General features: G+C 49.6%; 1 protein-coding gene across 1 annotated transcript in view; it reads right to left on the bottom strand.

Annotated features, from left to right (window-relative positions):
* Positions 1 to 380: 380 nt before the first annotated feature.
* Positions 381 to 17879, bottom strand: part of LOC135565136 (probable inactive protein kinase DDB_G0270444) — a 19173-nt gene continuing 1674 nt past the window's right edge. The window contains exons 2-4 of the mRNA XM_065011195.1: positions 2972 to 3624; positions 1874 to 2530; positions 381 to 1073 (exon numbers count right to left, since the gene is read on the bottom strand). Coding sequence (XP_064867267.1) covers positions 381 to 1073; positions 1874 to 2530; positions 2972 to 3624 — 2003 coding nt within the window. The remainder of the gene's footprint in view (positions 1074 to 1873; positions 2531 to 2971; positions 3625 to 17879) is intronic.

Here is a 17879-nt window from a genome sequence, read left to right as displayed (position 1 = left end):
AACCTCTGGTTATCTACCTCCTCCTCTACCTCCTCCTCTACCACCTCCTCTACCTCCTCCACTACCTCCTCCTCTACCTCTAACCTCTAGTTATCTACCTCCTCCTCTACCTCCTCCTCTACCACTGACCTCTGGTTATCTACCTCCTCCTCTACCTTCTCCTCTACCTCCTCCTCTACCTCTAACCTCTAGTTATCTACCTCCTCCTCTACCTTCTCCTCTACCTCCTCCTCTACCTCTAACCTCTGGTTATCTACCTCCTCCTCTACCACTGACCTCTGGTTATCTACCTCCTCCTCTACCTCCTCCTCTACCTCCTCCTCTACCACTGACCTCTGGTTATCTACCTCCTCCTCTACCTCCTCCTCTACCACTGACCTCTAGTTATCTACCTCCTCCTCTACCTCCTCGTCTACCACTGATCTCTGGTTATCTACCTCCTCCTCTACCTCCTCCTCTACCACTGACCTCTGGTTATCTACCTCCTCCTCAACCTCCTCATCTACCACCTCCTCTACCTCCTCCTCTACCTCCTCATCTACCACCTCCTCTACCTCCTCATCTACCTCCTCCTCTACCACTGACCTCTGGTTATCTACCTCCTCCTCTACCTCCTCCTCTATCACTGACCTCTGGTTATCTACCTCCTCCTCTACCTCTAACCTCTGGTTATCTACCTCCTCCTCTACCTCCTCCTCTATCTCCTCCTCTACCACTGACCTCTGGTTATCTACCTCCTCCTCTATCTCCTCCTCTACCTCCTCTACCACTAACCTCTGGTTATCTACCTCCTCCTCTACCTCCTCCTCTACCTCCTCCTCTACCTCCTCCTCTACTACTAACCTCTGGTTATCTACCTCCTCCTCTACCTCCTCCTCTACTACTAACCTCTGGTTATCTACCTCCTCCTCTACCTCCTCCTCTACCTCCTCCTCTACTACTAACCTCTGGTTATCTACCTCCTCCACTACCTCCTCCTCTACCACTAACCTCTGGTTATCTACCTCCTCCTCTACCTCCTCCTCTACCACCTCCTCTACCTCCTCCACTACCTCCTCCTCTACCTCTAACCTCTAGTTATCTACCTCCTCCTCTACCTCCTCCTCTACCACTGACCTCTGGTTATCTACCTCCTCCTCTACCTTCTCCTCTACCTCTAACCTCTGGTTATCTACCTCCTCCTCTACCACTGACCTCTGGTTATCTACCTCCTCCTCTACCTCCTCCTCTACCTCCTTCTCTACCACTGACCTCTGGTTATCTACCTCCTCCTCTACCTTCTCCTCTACCTCCTCCTCTACCTCTAACCTCTAGTTATCTACCTCCTCCTCTACCTTCTCCTCTACCTCCTCCTCTACCTCTAACCTCTGGTTATCTACCTCCTCCTCTACCACTGACCTCTGGTTATCTACCTCCTCCTCTACCTCCTCCTCTACCACTGACCTCTGGTTATCTACCTCCTCCTCTACCTTCTCCTCTACCTCCTCCTCTACCTCTAACCTCTAGTTATCTACCTCCTCCTCTACCTCTACCTCCTCCTCTACCTTCTCCTCTACCTCCTCCTCTACCTCTAACCTCCTACCTCCTCCTCTACCTCCTCCTCTACCACTGACCTCTGGTTATCTACCTCCTCCTCTACCTTCTCCTCTACCTCCTCCTCTACCTCTAACCTCTAGTTATCTACCTCCTCCTCTACCTTCTCCTCTACCTCCTCCTCTACCTCTAACCTCTGGTTATCTACCTCCTCCTCTACCACTGACCTCTGGTTATCTACCTCCTCCTCTACCTCCTCCTCTACCTCCTCCTCTACTGACCTCTGGTTATCTACCTCCTCCTCTACCTCCTCCTCTACCACTGACCTCTAGTTATCTACCTCCTCCTCTACCTCCTCGTCTACCACTGATCTCTGGTTATCTACCTCCTCCTCTACCACTGACCTCTGGTTATCTACCTCCTCCTCAACCTCCTCATCTACCACCTCCTCTACCTCCTCCTCTACCTCCTCATCTACCACCTCCTCTACCTCCTCATCTACCTCCTCCTCTACCACTGACCTCTGGTTATCTACCTCCTCCTCTACCTCCTCCTCTATCACTGACCTCTGGTTATCTACCTCCTCCTCTACCTCTAACCTCTGGTTATCTACCTCCTCCTCTACCTCCTCCTCTATCTCCTCCTCTACCACTGACCTCTGGTTATCTACCTCCTCCTCTATCTCCTCCTCTACCTCCTCTACCACTAACCTCTGGTTATCTACCTCCTCCTCTACCTCCTCCTCTACCTCCTCCTCTACCTCCTCCTCTACTACTAACCTCTGGTTATCTACCTCCTCCTCTACCTCCTCCTCTACTACTAACCTCTGGTTATCTACCTCCTCCTCTACCTCCTCCTCTACTACTAACCTCTGGTTATCTACCTCCTCCACTACCTCCTCCTCTACCACTAACCTCTGGTTATCTACCTCCTCCTCTACCTCCTCCTCTACCACCTCCTCTACCTCCTCCACTACCTCCTCCTCTACCTCTAACCTCTAGTTATCTACCTCCTCCTCTACCTCCTCCTCTACCACTGACCTCTGGTTATCTACCTCCTCCTCTACCTTCTCCTCTACCTCTAACCTCTGGTTATCTACCTCCTCCTCTACCACTGACCTCTGGTTATCTACCTCCTCCTCTACCTCCTCCTCTACCTCCTTCTCTACCACTGACCTCTGGTTATCTACCTCCTCCTCTACCTTCTCCTCTACCTCCTCCTCTACCTCTAACCTCTAGTTATCTACCTCCTCCTCTACCTTCTCCTCTACCTCCTCCTCTACCTCTAACCTCTGGTTATCTACCTCCTCCTCTACCACTGACCTCTGGTTATCTACCTCCTCCTCTACCTCCTCCTCTACCACTGACCTCTGGTTATCTACCTCCTCCTCTACCTTCTCCTCTACCTCCTCCTCTACCTCTAACCTCTAGTTATCTACCTCCTCCTCTACCTTCTCCTCTACCTCCTCCTCTACCTCTAACCTCTGGTTATCTACCTCCTCCTCTACCACTGACCTCTGGTTATCTACCTCCTCCTCTACCTCCTCCTCTACCTCCTCCTCTACCACTGACCTCTGGTTATCTACCTCCTCCTCTACCTCCTCCTCTACCACTGATCTCTGGTTATCTACCTCCTCCTCTACCTCCTCCTCTACCACTGACCTCTGGTTATCTACCTCCTCCTCAACCTCCTCATCTACCACCTCCTCTACCTCCTCCTCTACCTCCTCCTCTACCTCCTCATCTACCACCTCCTCTACCTCCTCATCTACCTCCTCCTCTACCACTGACCTCTGGTTATCTACCTCCTCCTCTACCTCCTCCTCTATCGCCTCCTCTATCTCCTCCTCTACCACTGACCTCTGGTTATCTACTTCCTCCTCTACCTCCTCCTCTACCACTAACCTCTGGTTATCTACCTCCTCCTCTACCTCCTCCTCTACCACTGACCTCTGGTTATCTACCTCCTCCTCTACCTCTAACCTCTGGTTATCTACCTCCTCCTCTACCTCCTCCTCTATCTCCTCCTCTACCACTGACCTCTGGTTATCTACCTCCTCCTCTATCTCCTCCTCTACCTCCTCTACTCTACCTCCTCTACCACTAACCTCTGGTTATCTACCTCCTCGTCTACCTCCTCCTCTACCACTAACCTCTGGTTATCTACCTCCTCCTCTACCTCCTCCTCTACCTCCTCCTCTACTACTAACCTCTGGTTATCTACCTCCTCCTCTACCTTCTCATCTACCTCCTTCACTACCACTGACCTCTGGTTATCTACCTCCTCCTCTACCTCCTCCTCTACCACTGACCTCTGGTTATCTACCTCCTCCTCTACCACTAAGCTCTAGTTATCTATCTCCTCCTCTACCTCCTCCTCTACCACTGACCTCTGGTTATCTATCTCCTCCTTTACCACTGCCAACTCATCTATCTATCTCTTCATCTCTCTTCCTCTTCCTCTCTCTCTCTCTCTCTCTCTCTCCGTCTCTGTAGTAGGCCCATCCCTCCCTCCCTCTCTCTGCCTCTGCCTCTCTCGTTCTCTCTCCTGTCTCAGGTCTATCTCTCTCAAACCCCCCCTCCTGTTCTCTCTCTCTCTCTCTCTCTCACACTCAGTCACTCACTCAGTCACTCACTCAGTCACTCACTCACTCACTCACTCACTCACTCACTCACTCACTCACTCACTCACTCACTCACTCACTCACTCACTCACTCACTCTCACTCTCACACCATCTGACCGGTTAGATAACTGGTAGAGAACTGCAGCAGTCGATGACCTATATGGGCCAACATCATAACAGTGTCAGAGAGCAGAGAGAGCAGGCTAAATGGTTATATTAAATCCAACAAAGCTGCATGTCTCAATTTCTACATAAACACATAAATGAATTCAAAAACAAATCAAGACTGAAAGTGATGAAATCAGAACACAACAACCTAAGAAGCATGGTCTGTTTTTGTTATGTTTCTGATAGAACAGTTGGACCGTTTTCCCAGGCCATGCTTTTTATGAACACGACCATAAGACAGACAGAAAGCACAGTACTTTTTTAAAAACCTTTATTTAACTAGGCAAGTCAGTTTAGAACAAATTCTTATTTTCAATGACAGCCTAGGAACAGTGGGTTAACTGCCTGTTCAGGGGCAGAACGACAGATTTGTACCTTGTCAGCTCGGGGATATGAACTCGCAACCTTTCTCAACCTCTACCACTAGGCTCCAACTCTAACCACTAGGCTAGCCGCCCCTCCACTCTAACCACTAGGCTACCCTGCCGCCCCTCCTCTCTAACCACTAGGCTACCCTGCCGCCCCTCCAACTCTAACCACTAGGCTACCCTGCCGCCCCTCCAACCACTAGGCTACCCTGCCGCCCTCTCCTGCTCTAACCACTAGGCTACCCTGCCGCCCTCCACTCTAACCACTCGGCTACCCTGCCCCCCTCCCTCTAACCACTAGGCTACCCTGCCGCCCCTCCACTCTAACCACTAGGCTGCCCTGCCGCCCCTCCACTCTAACCACTAGGCTACCCTGCCGCCCTCCACTCTAACCACTAGGGCCACTCCACTCTAACCACTAACCACCACTAGGCTACCCTGCTGAAAGTGCCCCTCCACTCTAACCACTAGGCTGCCCTGCCGCCCCTCCACTCTAACCACTAGGCTACCCTCCACTCTAACCACTAGGCTGCGCCCCTCCACTCTAACCACTAGGCTACCCTGCCCCTGCCGCCCCTCCACTCTAACCACTAGGCTACCCTAACCACTAGGCTACCCTGCCGCCCCTCCACTCTAACCACTAGGCTCCACCCCACTGCTACCCTGCCCCCCTCCACTCTAACCACTAGGCTGCCCTGCCGCCCCTCCACTCTAACCACTAGGCTACCCTGCCGCCCCTCCACTCTAACCACTAGGCTACCCTGCCGCCCCTCCACTCTAACCACTAGGCTACCCTGCCGCCCCCACTCCACTCTAACCACTAGGCTACCCTGCCGCCCCTCCACTCTAACCACTAGGCTACCCTGCCGCCCCTCCACTCTAACCACTAGGCTACCCTGCCGCCCCTCCACTCTAACCACTAGGCTACCCTGCCGCCCCTCCACTCTAACCACTAGGCTGCCCTGACCCAGCAACAGTCAAAACATACGAGCAGTATATTGTCCAGTCATACATAGTTTCAATACGTTGGACTACCTGTTAATAGACATGATCAACGTTGTGATGGGTAGAGAGTTGACTATTTATATTGAGAGATTCCATTTTTAGCACTTCTAACAGGACATCGAAGAGAAAGAGGAGTCTTGTCATGCATGTTCTGCATTGAAATAACTCTACTGCCACGTTGGCTTTTCTTTGAGACTGATATTGGAGTCAAACAGAAAACCTAGAAAAGGCCAATGTTTGTTGGACAAGTCTCAGTCTGCTACTTTTTGTGAAATCGAAATTATTTGCACCCTTGATAAAAAATGAGCAAAAAATACTGAGCTATATTGTATATAACAACAAAAAACAAAGAGTAGGAAATTCTATAATTTTATAGTAATACAATGGCTCAGAGAAAGAGATTTAGTTTAGTAATACAAAAATCCACATCTAAAATCCAAAATTATTTGTGCACCCCTTGTGAGGATAAAAGCACTTTTTCTATCATGTATTTTATCGATTGAAGGATCTGAGACCATTCCTCCAAACAGAATATATTTTTTATCGATTGAAGGATCTGAGACCATTCCTCCATACAGAATATGTATTTTATCGATTGAAGGATCTGAGACCATTCCTCCAAACAGAATCTTTCCAGAACTTTTATATCCTTCATTCCTCCAAACAGAATCTTTCCAGAACTTTTATATCCTTCAGTCTGCCCTCTTAAATTCAAAGGTCTTCAATGGGGTTCAAGTCCAGAGACTGAAATTGATTTAGCAAAATGTACATTTTGTGGTCAATTAACCATTTCCTTGTGTATTTTGACGTGTTCTTGGGGTTAATGTCTTGCTGGAAGATCCACTGGTGGACAAGTTTCAGCCTCCTGGCAGAGGAAACCAGGTGGTTTTGGCTAAAATGTCCTGTTCCTTGGTGCTTCACCACCATGTTACAGTAGAGATGGTGGACAAGTTTCAGCCTCCTGGCAGAGGAAACCAGGTTGTTGAAACCACTGGATATTTTTGAGAGAAAAAAAAATACTACTTTTTTCTCTGAGAAATTGTATTAGTATAAAATTATATGATTTCCCAATGTTTTTATATCATATAATATAATATAGCTCAGGGTTTGTATTATCTATTATATAGCTTTTTTAAAATATTCATCAAGGGTGCCAATAATTGTGCATATTAATTTCGTGGGTGCCTATATTTGTCCTATTTTACACATGTACAAGTGTGAATTGGAAATGTGTTTTTTTGTTGTTGCATATTCCGACTCCCCCCTGAGAGTGGGGTCACGACCTGGGTCTGCCATTATCAACAGCAACCCTAGAGGAATTTAGGGGTTAAGTGCCTTGCTTAACAGCACATCAACAGACTTTTCATCTTGTCAGCTCAGGGACTTGAACTAATGACCTTTCAGTTACTGTCCCAACCTGCCACCTCAAAGTGACTGTATTACACAAATCCTTTTCTATATCAATCCTCTTTTCAGAAATGCTTTTTATTTCATTTATATCTATACATCCGTTATGAAATATCACCAAACAAAGTCAGAAATGAACTGGTCATTGGGCAGTTTCGGCAAATGCCAGATGGGCTGGTCCATCTTAAAGTCTCTATATATAATTATTAGTGGGTGGTGCCTCAGGGAAGCAAATAGCCCGGTGTGTTAGAGGTGTTCTAGTCCCAGTCCGCCCCTGAACGAGGTCTGTCCCATCATGGCTGTGTTTGTATTGGTGTAACACATCTCATCGTTAATGTCAAGAGTCATCTGAATGCTATGTACATTCAAATGAAACCAGATTTAGAAGTAGTGGGGGGGGGGGGATTTATCACACAGCACCGGTCCGTCTCAAATGGCACCCTACTTCCTGTATCTATATACTGTAGTGCACTACATTTGACGAGGGCCCATAATAGGGTGTCATTTTGGACTCACCCTGGGAGTCGTTCCTCAGCCTAAATACACTGTGTGCCTGTATGATGAGGTCAAATCACACGTCTAATGTCTGACCTTTTTGGGGAACTTGGGTCATTTAACTACTGGATGAATCCGATACAGCTTCAATCAATCGTCTGTTCTAAAAACAGTTTGTGTGGATAGAACATAATAAAAACAGAGCGACTGAGTCAGATGTCCTGAATTACTGTAACACTTCTTCTTCTTAATGTTAATGCCAAGAGTGAGGATTTATATTAGAGCACTTTAACAGAGGGGTCTCCTGGTGAGATGACTGTGTCTGATTCTCTGAAGGAGGGACACAGTAAAGGAAGAGGGAATATAACACAGGAAATAGATCACAGAGGTATTATTTATGTATATCACACAGGAAATAGATCACAGGGGTATTATTTATGTATATAACACAGGAAATAGATCACAGGGGTATTATTTATGTATATAACACAGGAAATAGATCACAGGGGTATTATTTATGTATATAACACAGGAAATAGATCACAGGGGTATTATTTAAATATATATATAACACAGGAAATAGATCACAGAGGTATTATTTATATATATAACACAGGAAATAGATCACAGGGGTATTATTTATATATATAACACAGGAAATAGATCACAGGGTATTATTTATATATATAACACAGGAAATAGATCACAGGGGTATTATTTATATATATAACACAGGAAATAGATCACAGGGGTATTATTTAAATATATATATAACACATGAAATAGATCACAGAGGTATTATTTATATATATAACACAGGAAATAGATCACAGGGGTATTATTTATATATATAACACAGGAAATAGATCACAGGGGTATTATACTGGCCAGGTCGCATTTGTAAATGAGAACTTGTTCTCAACTAACCTACCAACTAGCCTATATAGATTTTCCACATCAACCAACACACAATAACCCATAATGGCAAAGCAAAAACAGGTTTTTAGAAATGTAAAAAATTACAATAAAACATTAGTAATATCACATTTACATAAGTATTCAGACCCTTTACTGAGTACTTTGTTGAAGTACTGAGTACTTTGTTGAGTTTCTCCCATTGTTCTCTGCAGATCCTCTCGGGCTCTGTCAGGATGGACGAGGAGCGTTGCTGAGTAGCTATTTTTAGGTCTCTCCAGAGATGTTAAATCGAGTTCAAGTCTGGGTTTTGTCCGGGCCACTCAAGGACATTCAGAGACTTGTACCGAAGCCAGTTCTGCGTTGTCTTGGCTGTGTGCTTAGGGTCGTTGTCCTGTTGGAAGGTGAACCTTCCACCCAGTCTGAGGTCCTTGCTCTGACATGCACTGTCAACTGTTGGACCTTATATAGACAGTTGTGTGCCTTTTTGTTCTGAATACTTAAGTAAATAAGGTATTTCAGTTTGTTTTATTTATATATATATAACATTTCTAAAAACCTGTTTTCGCTTTGTCGTTATGGGGGATTGTGTGGAGGTTGATGAGGGGAAACAAGGATTTAATCCATTTCAGAATAAGGCTGTAACGTAAACAATGTGGAGTAAAGGAAGGGGTCTGAATACTGTGAATGCTCTGTGTATGCAGGAAGGGGTCTGAATACTGTGAATGCTCTGTGTATGCAGGGAGGGGTCTGAATACTGTGAATGCTCTGTGTATGCAGAGAGGGATCTGAATACTGTGAATGCTCTGTGTATGCAGGAAGGGGTCTGAATACTGTGAATGCTCTGTGTATGCAGGAAGGGATCTGAATACTGTGAATGCTCTGTGTATGCAGAGAGGGATCTGAATACTGTGAATGCTCTGTGTATGCAGAGAGGGATCTGAATACTGTGAATGCTCTGTGTATGCAGGAAGGGATCTGAATACTGTGAATGCTCTGTGTATGCAGAGAGCTGAACTACTGCAGGAAGGGGTGTGAATACTGTGAATGCTCTGTATATGCAGGAAGGGGTCTGAATACTGTGTATGCAGGGAGGGGTCTGAATACTGTGAATGCTCTGTGTATGCAGGGAGGGGTCTGAATACTGTGAATGCTCTGTGTATGCAGGGAGGGGTCTGAATACTGTGAATGCTCTGTGTATGCAGGGAGGGGTGTGAATACTGTGAATGCTCTGTGTATGCAGGGAGCTGAACTACTGCAGGAAGGGGTCTGAATACTGTGATGTATCTGTATATGCAGGAAGGGGTCTGAATACTGTGATGTATCTGTATATGCAGGAAGGGGTCTGAATACTGTGATGTATCTGTATATGCAGGGAGCTGAACTACTGCAGCTCCTAAAGTAGTTCACTGCAGGGCCGTTTCATAACCACAGATAACAGAGGGGCAATGAGACGGGGACACATTAACACACGCTCACACAGTGAATCAGGATACAGGCGGAAAAACCCTCCCAGTCACAGGATAGACACCAACGATGACCAACATCCTTATGGGAAAAGTATATCCCACACCAACAGAGAGATGGCCCTCCCAGTCACAGGATAGACACCAACGATGACCAACATCCTTATGGGAAAAGTATATCCCACACCAACAGAGAGATGGCCCTCCCAGTCACAGGATAGACACCAACGATGACCAACAGCCTTATGGGAAAAGTATATCCCACACCAACAGAGAGATGGCCCTCCCAGTCACTGGATAGACACCAACGATGACCAACAGCCTTATGGGAAAAGTATATCCCACACCAACAGAGAGATGACCCTCCCAGTCACAGGATAGACACCAACGATGACCAACAGCCTTATGGGAAAAGTATATCCCACACCAACAGAGAGATGACCCTCCTGTAGTTCTGTGAGTGTTCAGGAAACACACCCACACTGTCCTGGCATCAGTTAGAACAGAGATCCCCACTTTACATTCTAGTCATTTAGCAGACACTCTTATCCAGGGCAACTCACACATACAGGCCCCCCGGTGAGAATCAAACCCACGACCCTGGCATCACAAGCACCATACTCTACCAACTGAGCCTCACGGAACCACTCACACGGTGAGAATCAAACCCACGACCCTGGCATCACAAGCACCATACCCTACCAACTGAGCCACACGGAACCACTCACACGGTGAGAATCAAACCCACGACCCTGGCATCACAAGCACCATACTCTACCAACTGAGCCACACGGAACCACCTTCACTCCAAGACTGGGTCCCAAATGGCTCCTTACACTCGTATCCAGAGCAATTTACACTAGTGAGTTCATTCATTTTTCATACAGATACACCCCCCCCACCCACACCCCCACATGGGAATCAAACACGCATCCCTGGCAATAATGAATCATATTTAACAAATTTTCCACACTGAGTGTTCATAATGACTGTGTTGTTACAGTATTAAGACAGTAGTCGTCATGTAACTATTGTGGTCTCCTGTACAGTCTGTTGCCAGTCCAGCTTTAGGGGATAACAACTGTAAACCTTGTAGCTAATCAGCCTCAAACCGTGTGTCTGCGTCCCAAATAGAGCCCTATTCCCTATATAGTGGTACTACTATAGACCAGGGCCCTATTCCCTATATAGTGGTACTACTATAGACCAGAGTCCTATTCCCTATATAGTGGTACTACTATAGACCAGAGTCCTATTCCCTATATAGTGGTACTACTATAGACCAGAGCCCTATTCCTATATAGTGGTACTATATATAGTGGTACTACTATAGACCAGAGCCCTATTCCCTATATAGTGGTACTACTATAGACCAGAGCCTACTATTCCAGAGCCCTATTCCCTATAGTGGTACTACTATAGACCAGAGCCCTATTCCCTATATAGTGGTACTACTATAGACCAGGGCCCTATTCCCTATATAGTGGTACTACCAGAGCCCTATTCCCTATATAGTGGTACTATAGACCAGGGCCCTATTCCCTATATAGTGGTACTACTATAGACCAGTGGTACTACTATAGACCAGGGCCCTATTCCCTATATAGTGGTACTACTATAGACCAGAGCCCTATTCCCTACATAGTGGTACTACTATAGACCAGAGCCCTATTCCCTATATAGTGGTACTACTATAGACCAGAGCCCTATTCCCTATTTAGTGCACTACATTTGATCAGGGCCCATAGGGAGCAGGGTGCGATTTGGGACACAGATTTTGGGTCTGACCTGATCTGACCTGACCTGCTGGATCGTGTGTCAGGACTTTAACATTTGGTTCGGACATAATCCGTTTAACTAGCAGGTCAGGATTGATCTGGAAGGTTCCGTGCCCACCTACATACCTCCACTGGGAGATTAGAAGTGTTTGTTTCAACAACACATTATCAACATGTCACTGCAGAACACAGCCTTTACTGCTCGGTTCTACTGACACCTCCCATACTACCCCTTCTTAGGATTTCATACCGTTTTGTGTGTGTGTGTTGTGTTGTGGTCTGTTGTGTTGATTTGTGTTGGGGTCTGTTGTGTTGTGTTGGGGTCTGTAGTCTGCTGGGGTCTGTTGGACAGGGAAGGAGAGGGAAGGAGAGGTAGAGGAGGAAAGAAAGGGAAGGAGTGGTAGAGGAGGAAGGAGAGGGAAGGAGAGGGAGAGGAGGAAGGAGAGGGAAGGAGAGGGAGAGGAGCAAGGAGAGGGAAGGAGAGGTAGAGGCGGAATGAGAGGGAAGGAGAGGGAGAGGAGCAAGGAGAGGGAAGGAGAGGTAGAGGTGGAATGAGAGGGAAGGAGGTGGAAGGAGAGGGAATGAGAGTTAGAGGTGGAAGGAGAGGGAAGGAGAAGGAGAGGAGCATGGAGAGGGAAGGAGAGGTAGAGGTGGAAAGAGGGGAAGGAGAGGTAGAGGAGGAAAGAGAGGAAGGAGAGGTAGAGGAGGAAAGAGAGGAAGGAGAGGTAGAGGCGGAAGGAGAGGAAGGAGAGGTAGAGGCAGAAAGAGAGGAAAGGAGAGGGAGAGGAGCAAGGAGAGGGAAGGAGAGGTAGAGGAGGAAAGAGGGGAAGGAGAGGTAGAGGAAGAAAGAGAGGAAGGAGAGGTAGAAGAGGAAGGAGAGGTAGAAGAGGAAGGAGAGGTAGAGGAGGAAGGAGAGGTAGAGGAGGAAGGAGAGGTAGAAGAGGAAGGAGAGGTAGAGGAGGAAGGAGAGGTAGAAGAGGAAGGAGAGGTAGAGGAGGAAGGAGAGGGAAGGAGAGGTAGAAGAGGAAGGAGAGGTAGAGGAGGAAGGAGAGGTAGAGGAGGAAAGGAGAGGGAAGGAGAGGTAGAAGAGGAAGGAGAGGTAGAAGAGGAAGGAGAGGTAGAGGCGGAAGGAGAGGGAAGGAGAGGTAGAAGAGGAAGGAGAGGTAGAGGAGGAAGGAGAGGTAGAGGCGGAAGGAGAGGTAGAAGAGGAAGGAGAGGTAGAGGAGGAAGGAGAGGGAAGGAGAGGTAGAAGAGGAAGGAGAGGGAAGGAGAGGTAGAAGAGGAAGGAGAGGTAGAGGAGGAAGGAGAGGTAGAGGCGGAAGGAGGGGGAAGGATAGGTAGAAGAGGAAGGAGAGGTAGAGGAGGAAGGAGAGGTAGAGGAGGAAGGAGAGGTAGAGGAGGAAAGAGAGGAAGGAGAGGTAGAAGAGGAAGGAGAGGTAGAAGAGGAAGGAGAGGTAGAAGAGGAAGGAGAGGTAGAGGAGGAAAGAGAGGAAGGAGAGGTAGAGGCGGAAGGAGAGGTAGAGGAGGAAGGAGAGGGAAGGAGAGGGTAGAGGAAGGAGAGGAAGGAGGAAGGAGAGGGAGGAGGAGGAGAGGGAAGGAGAGGTAGAGGAGGAAGGAGAGGGAAGGAGAGGTAGAGGAGGAAGGAGAGGGAAGGAGAGGTAGAAGGGAAGGAAGGAGAGGAGGAAGGAGAGGGAAGGAGAGGTAGAGGAGGAAGGAGAGGGGGAGAGGAGGTAGAAGAGGAGGAGAGGGAAGGAGAGTAGAGGAGGAAGGAGAGGTAGAGGAGGAAGGAGAGGAAGGAGAGGTAGAGGAGGAAGGAAGGAAGGAGAGGAGAGGTAGAGGAGGAAGGAGAGGTAGAGGAGGAAGGAGAGGTAGAAAGGAGAGGAAGGAGAGGAAGGAGAGGAAGGAGAGGTAGAGGAGGAAGGAGAGGAGAGGAGGAAGGAGAGGAGGAAGGAGGGTAGAGGAGGAAGGAGAGGTAGAGGAGGAAGGAGGGAGGAGAGGAGAGGAGAGGAGAGGAGGAGAGGAGAGGTAGAAGGAGGAAGGAGAGGTAGAGGAGGAAGGAGAGGGAAGGAGGAAGGAGAGGGAAGGAGGGAGGAGGAGGAGGAGAGGGAAGGAGAGGAGAGGGAGAGGAAGGAGAGGAGAGAGGAGAGGAAGGAAGGAGGGAGAGGAAGGAGGAGGAGAGGAGGAGAGGTAGAGGAGGAAGGAGAGGAGGAAGGAGAGGTAGAGGAGGAAGGAGAGGAGAGAGGAAGGAGAGGTAGAGGAGGAAGGAGAGGGAAGGAGAGGTAGAGGAGGAAGGAGAGGTAGAGGAGGAAGGAGAGGTAGAGGAGGAAGGAGAGGGAAGGAGAGGTAGAGAGGAAGGAGAGGTAGAGAGGAAGGAGAGGTAGAGGAGGAGGAAGGAGAGGTAGAAGAGGAAGGAGAGGTAGAGGAGGAAGGAGAGGGAAGGAGAGGTAGAAGAGGAAGGAGAGGTAGAAGAGGAAGGAGAGGTAGAGGAGGAAAGAGAGGAAGGAGAGGTAGAGGAGGAAGGAGAGGTAGAGGGAGGAAGGGAAGGAGGGTAGAAGAGGAAGGAGAGGTAGAGGAGGAAGGAGAGGTAGAGGAGGAAGGAGGAAGGAGAGGTAGAGGAGGAAGGAGAGGTAGGAGGAAGGAGGAGGAGAGGAGGAGAGGAGAGGTAGAAGAGGAAGGAGAGGTAGAGGAGGAAGGAGGGAGGAAGGAGAGGAGGAGAGGTAGAGAGGAAGGAAGGAGAGGGGAAGGAGAGGTAGAAGAGGAAGGAGAGGTAGAGGAGGAAGGAGAGGTAGAGGAGGAAGGAAGGAGAGGAGGAGGAAGGAGAGGTAGAGGAGGAAGGAGAGGTAGAGGAGGAAGGAGAGGTAGAAGAGGAAGGAGAGGTAGAGGAGGAAGGAGAGGGAAGGAGAGGTAGAGGAGGAAGGAGAGGGAAGGAGGAGGAAGGAGGGTAGAGGAGGAAGGAGAGGTAGAGGAGGAAGGAGAGGGAAGGAGAGGTAGAGGAGGAAGGAGGAGAGGAGGAAGGAGAGGTAGAAGAGGAAGGAGAGGTAGAAGGGAGGAAGGAGAGGAGGAAGGAGAGGTAGAAGAGGAAGGAGAGGTAGAAGAGGAAGGAGAGGGAGAGGTAGAAGAGGAAGGAGGAGAAGGAGAGGTAGAGGAGGAAGGAGAGGGGAAGGAGAGGTAGAGGAGGAAGGGAGAGGTAGAGGAGGAAGGAGAGGTAGAGGAGAGGAAGGAGGAGGAGAGGAAGGAGGAGGAGAGGAGAGGAGGAAGGAGAGGGAAGGAGGAGGAGAGGGAAGGAGAGGTAGAGGAGGAAGGAGGGGGAAGGAGAGGTAGAAGGAAGAAAGAGAGGAAGGAGAGGAGAAGAGGAAGGAGAGGTAGAAGAGGAAGGAGAGGTAGAGGAGGAAGGGAGAGGTAGAGGAGGAAGGAGAGGTAGAGGAGGAAGGAGAGGTAGAAGAGGAAGGAGAGGTAGAGGAGGAAGGAGAGGAAGGAGAGGTAGAAGAGGAAGGAGAGGTAGAGGAGGAAGGAGAGGTAGAGGAGGAAGGAGAGGAAGGAGAGGTAGAAGAGGAAGGAGAGGTAGAGGAGGAAGGAGAGGTAGAGGAGGAAGGAGAGGGAGAGGAGGAAGGAGAGGGAAGGAGAGGTAGAGGAGGAAGGAGAGGGAAGGAGAGGTAGAAGAGGAAGGAGAGGTAGAGGAGGAAGGAGAGGTAGAGGAGGAAGGAGAGGTAGAAGGAAGGAGAGGAGAGGAGGAAGGAGAGGGAAGGAGAGGTAGAAGAGGAAGGAGAGGTAGAGGAGGAAGGAAGGAGAGGTAGAGGAGGAAGGAGAGGTAGAGGGAAGGAGAGGTAGAAGAGGAAGGAGAGGTAGGGGAGGAAGGAGAGGGAAGGAGAGGTAGAAGAGGAAGGAGAGGTAGAGGAGGAAGGAGAGGTAGAGGAGGAGGAGAGGAAGGAAGGAGAGGTAAGAGAGGAAGGAGAGGTAGAAGGAGGAGGAGAGGTAGAGAGGAAGGAGAGGGGAAGGAGAGGTAGAGAAAGGAAGGAGAGGTAGAAGAGGAAGGAGAGGTAGAGGAGGAAGGAGAGGGAAGGAGAGGTAGAAGAGGAAGGAGAGGTAGAGGAGGAAGGAGAGGGAGGAGGAAGGAGAGGGAAGGAGAGGTAGAGGAAGGAGAGGTAGAGGAGGAAGGAGAGGGAGGAGGAAGAAGAGGAAGGAGAGGTAGAAGAGGAAGGAGAGGTAGAGGAGGAGAGGAGAGGAGGGAGGAGAGGAGAGAGGAAGGAGAGGTAGAGGAGGAAGGAGAGGTAGAGGAGGAAGGAGAGGGAAGGAGAGGTAGAAGAGGAAGGAGAGGTAGAGGAGGAAGGAGAGGTAGAGGAGGAAGGAGAGGGAAGGAGAGGTAGAGGAGGAAGGAGAGGTAGAGGAGGAAGGAGAGGGAAGGAGAGGTAGAGGAGGAAGGAGAGGTAGAGGAGGAAGGAGAGGGAAGGAGAGGTAGAGGAGGAAGGAGAGGTAGAGGAGGAAGGAGAGGGAAGGAGAGGTAGAAGAGGAAGGAGAGGTAGAGGAGGAAGGAGAGGTAGAGGAGGAAGGAGGGGAAGGAGAGGAGGAAGGAAGGAGAGGTAGAGGAGGAAGGAGAGGAGAGGAGGAAGGAGAGGGAAGGAGAGGAGGAGGAAGGAGAGGAGAAGGAGGAGAGGGAGGAGGGAGGAAGGAGAGGTAGAGGAGGAAGGAGAGGGAAGGAGAGGTAGAGGAGGAAGGAGAGGGAAGGAGAGAGGAGAAGGAGGAAGGAGAGGTAGAAGAGGAAGGAGAGGTAGAGGAAGGAAGGAGAGGTAGAAGAGGAAGGAGAGGTAGAGGAGGAAGGAGAGGTAGAGGAGGAAGGAGAGGAAGGAGAGGTAGAAGAGGAAGGAGAGGTAGAGGAGGAAGGAGAGGTAGAGGAGGAAGGAGAGGAAGGAGGGAAGGAGGAAGGAGAGGTAGAGGAGGAGGAAGAGGAGGAGAGGTAGAGGAGGAAGGAGAGGGAGAGGAGGAAGGGTAGAGGAGGAAGGAGAGGGAAGGAGAGGTAGAGGAGGAAGGAGAGGTAGAGGAGGAAGGAGAGGTAGAGGAGGAAGGAGAGGGAAGGAGAGGTAGAGGAGAAGGAGGGGAAGGAAGGAGAGGAGGAAGGAGAGGAAGGAGAGGTAGAAGAGGAAGGAGAGGTAGAGGAGGAAGGAGAGGGAGGAGGAAGGAGAGGTAGAGGAGGAAGGAGAGGTAGAGGAGGAAGGAGAGGGAGGAGAGGAGGAGGAGGAGAGGGAAGGAGAGGTAGAAGAGGAAGGAGAGGTAGAAGGAGGAAGGAGAGGTAGAGGAGGAGGAGGAGGAAGGAGAGGTAGAAGGGAAGGAGAGGTAGAGGAGGAAGGAGAGGGAAGGAGAGGTAGAAGAGGAAGGAGAGGTAGAGGAGGAAGGAGAGGTAGAGGAGGAAGGAGAGGGAAGGAGAGGTAGAAGAGGAAGGAGGGTAGAGGAGGAAGGAGAGGTAGAGGAGGAAGGAGAGGAGAGAGAGGAAGGAGGAGAGGAGGAAGGAGAGGTAGAAGAGGAGGAGGAGGTAGAGGAGGAAGGAGAGGAAGGAGAGGTAGAAGAGGAAGGAAGGAGAGGGAGGAGGAGGTAGAGGAGGAAGGAGGAAGGAGGGTAGAGGAGGAAGGAGAGGGAGGAAGGGGAAGGAGAGGTAGAAGAGGAAGGAGAGGAAGGAGGGTAGAGAGGAAGGAGAGGTAGAGGAGGAAGGAGAGGTAGAGGAGGAAGGAGAGGGAAGGAGAGGTAGAAGAGGAGAGGGGAGAGGTAGAGGAGGAAGGAGAGGGAAGGAGAGGTAGAGAGGGAGGAGAGGTAGAGGAGGAAGGAGGGGAAGGAGAGGTAGAAGAAGGGAAGGAGAGGTAGAGGAGGAAGGAGAGGAGGGGAAGGAGAGGTAGAGGAGGAAGGAGAGGTAGAAGGAGGAAGGAGAGGTAGAGGAGGAAGGAGAGGGAAGGAGAGGTAGAGGAGGAAGGAGAGGTAGAAGGGAAGGAGGTAGAGGAGGAAGGAGGGGAAGGAGAGGTAGAGGAGGAAGGAGAGGAGAGGAGAAGGAGAGGAAGGAGAGGGAAGGAGAGGAAGGAGGGGGAAGGAGAGGAGAGGGGAAGGAGAGGAAGGAGAGGTAAGGAGGAAGGAGAGGTA

The sequence above is a fragment of the Oncorhynchus nerka genome, linkage group LG27 (genome assembly GCF_034236695.1).
Source record: "Oncorhynchus nerka isolate Pitt River linkage group LG27, Oner_Uvic_2.0, whole genome shotgun sequence".
In the NCBI taxonomy this organism is placed as follows: domain Eukaryota; kingdom Metazoa; phylum Chordata; class Actinopteri; order Salmoniformes; family Salmonidae; genus Oncorhynchus; species Oncorhynchus nerka.
Note: the sequence above shows the minus strand (reverse complement) of the source record. Positions and strands in the feature narration are given on the sequence as shown.